Raw genomic sequence first — 4,468 nt, 5'->3', positions numbered from 1 at the left:
TTCAGAAAATTATAAAATTTGGTCTCCAAGCAGATATTAATATGGAGAATAAGATGAACGGTTCGGATCGACCGTTTGGATTTTGAAAACTTGAATATTGAACCGTAGCATAGAGGCCACTATGCTATCCATAGCACCCCAGCCTAACTCATAAAAAAAATATATAGTTATACATGCAAAAAAAATATCATATATAATTTAATATTTACCAATTACCTTATCCAATGGTACAAAATAACTCTTACCCGTGGTAGGGTTCCGCAGGTATTTCTCGGAGGAGATCAAGCAATTAAATGCAATTGTAACTGAAACCTTGTCACAGTAAAGCATACATCTGTCTTAAAATAAAAGGAACATAAATTCATCAAATCTAGTGCTAGTTAAGTCTTATATTCATTTCTCTAAGTCTAACACCAGTTTATGCATCTCATATTATAAATTTCTTAGTTTGTGCAATATTTTTCTCTCCTAATGAATACATTATATAGTCACCGGTTCCTTTATGTCCTCGTCTAACAATAGCGCCTGAATTATTTTATCGCCCCAGCCATTAGTACTAAAGAATGCATGACCACCGTGTGGTACCTCGTGATAACTCACCCATGGTAATTTCTTCGCAACGTGCCTCTGTATCTCAACCTGACACATCGTATCTTCGACATTTGCCCATAGATGCACTGAGCCTTCATTATTTGGAAATGGATTTTCCATCTGCATCGGATCAAATTCCCAGTTACTGAACACCACCATCACATCCCGGCATAAAGATTCGTAAACTCCTTGCTGCGTTGCCTTCCTCTTAGCCTGCACAAAAGTTGATTTAATTAGGGTTTAGGGTTTAGGATTTGGGATTTTTACATTGGGGGCATTTACCAATTGTTTTGTTTACAGGAAAATAGATTGAACTCCATGTTTGTTGATTTACCCCATAACAGTCCACATTTATAACAATTGAACAAACCTTGAACACTTGGTAAAGGAAAAATAAAGGAGATTATCATTATTGTTGTTTGTTTTTGGAAAAAAAGGGTATATAGGAGATTAAAAAAAAGAAAGAATCCTAACTGCATCAGAATTGAGTGCTGGCCTTTGCTTCTGCTCAATGATTCCAAGATCTGGTATGGAGGTTGTTTCCTGAATTACACTCTCAGTAATAATTGGAGATGATCCAAACAAGTTCTCCTTCATCCAACCACAATACAGGAACGGTAAATTATGCGCTACCCAAAATGATGTTTGATATAGAGGATCCAATTTCTTGAATGCCGATTCTGACAGATCAGCGGGAAGCGAGGGCCACCAGTAGTTCACTCCTGGGACCAGTAGCACCACACCACTTAACCTATCAATAATCATAAATACTTAATCTCATTAATAGGAGAAATATAAGAAATCAATCTGATGCAGTGATGTGCGGATACTGTTACTGTTATTGACCATTTGGTAAAAGCAATAACACTATTTATCTTTTATTAAACTGAGAAGGTTCGAAAGTCTCACATCAAAATTGCAAGTAAAATAAATTCAAAAAAAAAAAAGGCATCAGAATCTAATAAATGTACTTTTTACCTTTTGCCCCCTTCTATTTTTCCTTTAAGAATTTGCGTTTTGGCCATTAATCCTTTAGCAAACATACACATACACAGAAAAGACAAAAAATAAAAATCGAAAGAGATTACATCTAACTAGAATGCAGTACTACTATAAGTTAATCCAGGGGCGGAAGGTAATGTATTGAAAAGAGTGCTAAGCCACCCTTATTAATTGGAAATTTGTATTTTATAATTTTTATATGTATTAATATTTTTTAGCCCTTATAAAGTAAAATTACAACCACACTTGATTTTTTAGCCTTACCAATCTTAATTTTCTAGTTTATATAATCAATAGCCGCTTGTATTTAGTTCTACCTAAACTTCAGGCCCCAATTTTGCAGTTATTAGGAGGTACTGGGACTGTACTGCTTACCTATGAGGAATGTATTTGAGGCAGCTATAAGCAGAGTATGCCCCCAGGGAGGTCCCCAAAAGATAAAATTTTGGACCCAACTCCAACTGCTGTGCTAATACATCTATGTCCATGGATTCGCTCTTGACAGTCCTTATTGGATTCGGGTCGCTCTCCCCGTACCCGGCCCGGTCAAATGACACAAAGCATATCCCCAGTTCTTCTACCAATTCCTGGACATCACGAATAAAATATTTTCAATTCCTCTTTATTTCTATCTGAAATTTGACCTTTGGAATCATTAGCTCAGTCTTATTACCTGGGATGCAGGAAAGGTTTCATCTTTGCTACTACTGAAGCCATGAACAACGACAATTTTATACCTAGCCTTCTCTTTTGGTACCCCGTATTCTTTATACGCAAGGTACCTTCCATCTCTCAGCTGTATGCGCGGAGATGCGATGTGGCGTCCACCGGGGTTGCTGCGTATCAAAGGAGGCAGCGATTTTGTGATATTATGTGCCCAACCTGGTGTTGCTAGAAGTAACAGGAATGCTGCCAATAGTTGTAGGAGCATTTTTCTTCGAGTTTATTAATCACAATTAAGGATGAGAATTGAGAACTGAGAAGATAATAGTGTCAGTGAGGTGGGAACGAGGTTTGCTTTTAATTTATAACTCCTAATCACCCCTTCAATTTTACGATTTAAGTTTGGTAATGCAGGGGTTTGCTCGTTGGGGGTTTTTGGGTAATTTTGGTGGATAATTTAGAAGGAACTAATAATTAATGAGGAGGGTTCAAATGCCTCCATGTTTTTGTGCCTCCATCTCTCTTCATCATTTTCAAAATTCAAAGAGTCGATCCGAACTGCTCAACCTAACCTCCATACTAAAATATGTTTGGAGACCAAATTTTATATTTTTAAGAATTTTTTTACTATTTTTTTAGATAGGTACAAAAATACTGTTTTTAGATGGTTCAGATTTACTGATTTTGTATCTATCTAAAAAAATAGTAAAAAAATTCCTAAAAATATAAAATTTGGTCTCCAAACATATTTTAGTATGGAGGTTAGGTTGAGCGGTTCGGATTGACTGTTTAAACTTTGAAAATGATGGAGAGAGACGGAGGCACAAAAACATAGAGGCATTTGAACCCTCCTCATAATTAATTAAGGATAGTACTGACAAAGTGACAATACATAAGCTATGCTTGTTATTTTACGGAAATTGAAGGGCAGTTTGACAAATGTACAAATAACAGTAGTAAGATCTTTCAATAGAAAAATTATAATCAAATGTAAATTAAGATAGTTGAAATAGTATTAGAATAGGCTCATCTATTATTTTAGCAAGCACGTGGAATTTATGGAATAACAAATGATTTACACTACACACCTGTCAGCCAGATGTGTTGCGGTCCAGTATCTTGTCGCTCGTACTGCTTTTGAGATAGACTTCGAATCCTCTGTCTTTTTGGGAATTTTCTGCTCCCTCTTTTACTGTTTGTGGGGCCGGTCACTTTTAATTTTTGAACTGAGGCTCACCTCGGACCCATATGCAGTGATTCTGGGGCATGAAATTCTTGTCCCCAGAGAGGCAGAGGATTCGGTTCCTTTAAGATAAACGAACTCCTGAATAACTTCATTTTATGAATTAATTATTTGATTTTTAAAGCTCGGTGATAATCTGGGTGTGGAATGGTGATATATTATGTTACGAGTTAGGTTACTGTGATTTGTGATTTATGAAGTAAATAATGCGTTTTATTTTGTGTTTATATTTTGCTATTTTAAAATTTAAAAAGTTGACCTGAACTGTTCAAACCGATATTCATATTTAATGTGTTTGTACATAAAATTTTACAATTTTGAGAATTGTTTACTATTAGTTTTTTAATGAAAAATTCATACTTTGCCATCAATAACCGAACGTAGTTTTTTTTTTTTTTTTTTTTAAGTTAGCGGCTTTAAATGCCTACTATCAACCGAACGTAGTTAGAATATAAAATAAAAGCCTATTTAAATTTTCATTTTCCCTCGATTTCATAATGTATTCCACTCCTGTTCGTTTCTTTTTTAAAACGACGTGTGCACATTTTTAAGAATTTGAATTATAAGAAAGTTAAAATGACATATGCACATTTCATACGGTACTTCACACTTTGTAATATTTTAAATGTCATAGAATATGCAATGTTATTTAAAAAAAAAAAAAATGAAAACTCAAAAGCTTTGCCTAGACACAATTTTTCTTTTTAACAATTCAACCAATATTGTCAGAGAGCCAAAACTATATATTATTAATTTATTTTCAAATTTGGAATCCATACATTCAAAATAATAAAAAGCCCTGCTCAAAACTTAGTTTTTTTTTTTTTAGTATTGTGTGATCGTTATCAAATGGCGTAACATTTTCTTTGTTCAATTTACAGTATACAAATTTATATAGGACTTGACTATGGTGCTATGGGTAGCTAAGAGGCCTCCCGTGCTACGGCTCAATATTTGACTTTTCAAAAT

At 34.5% G+C, this 4,468-nt stretch overlaps 1 protein-coding gene across 1 annotated transcript; it reads right to left on the bottom strand.

The window, feature by feature from the left end:
* Positions 1-371: 371 nt before the first annotated feature.
* On the bottom strand, positions 372-2,614 carry LOC144575897 (uncharacterized). Its single transcript, XM_078326152.1, has 4 exons — positions 2,267-2,614; positions 1,969-2,180; positions 1,066-1,342; positions 372-804 (listed from the first exon to the last, which is right to left on the bottom strand). Exons 1-4 carry the CDS (start codon positions 2,522-2,524, stop codon positions 481-483), a joined length of 1,071 nt encoding a protein of 356 aa, XP_078182278.1. The 5' UTR covers positions 2,525-2,614; the 3' UTR covers positions 372-480.
* Positions 2,615-4,468: the final 1,854 nt, after the last annotated feature.

The sequence above is a fragment of the Carex rostrata genome, chromosome 24 (genome assembly GCF_964058835.1).
Source record: "Carex rostrata chromosome 24, lpCarRost1.2, whole genome shotgun sequence".
NCBI classification, from domain to species: Eukaryota; Viridiplantae; Streptophyta; class Magnoliopsida; order Poales; family Cyperaceae; genus Carex; species Carex rostrata.
Note: the sequence above shows the minus strand (reverse complement) of the source record. Positions and strands in the feature narration are given on the sequence as shown.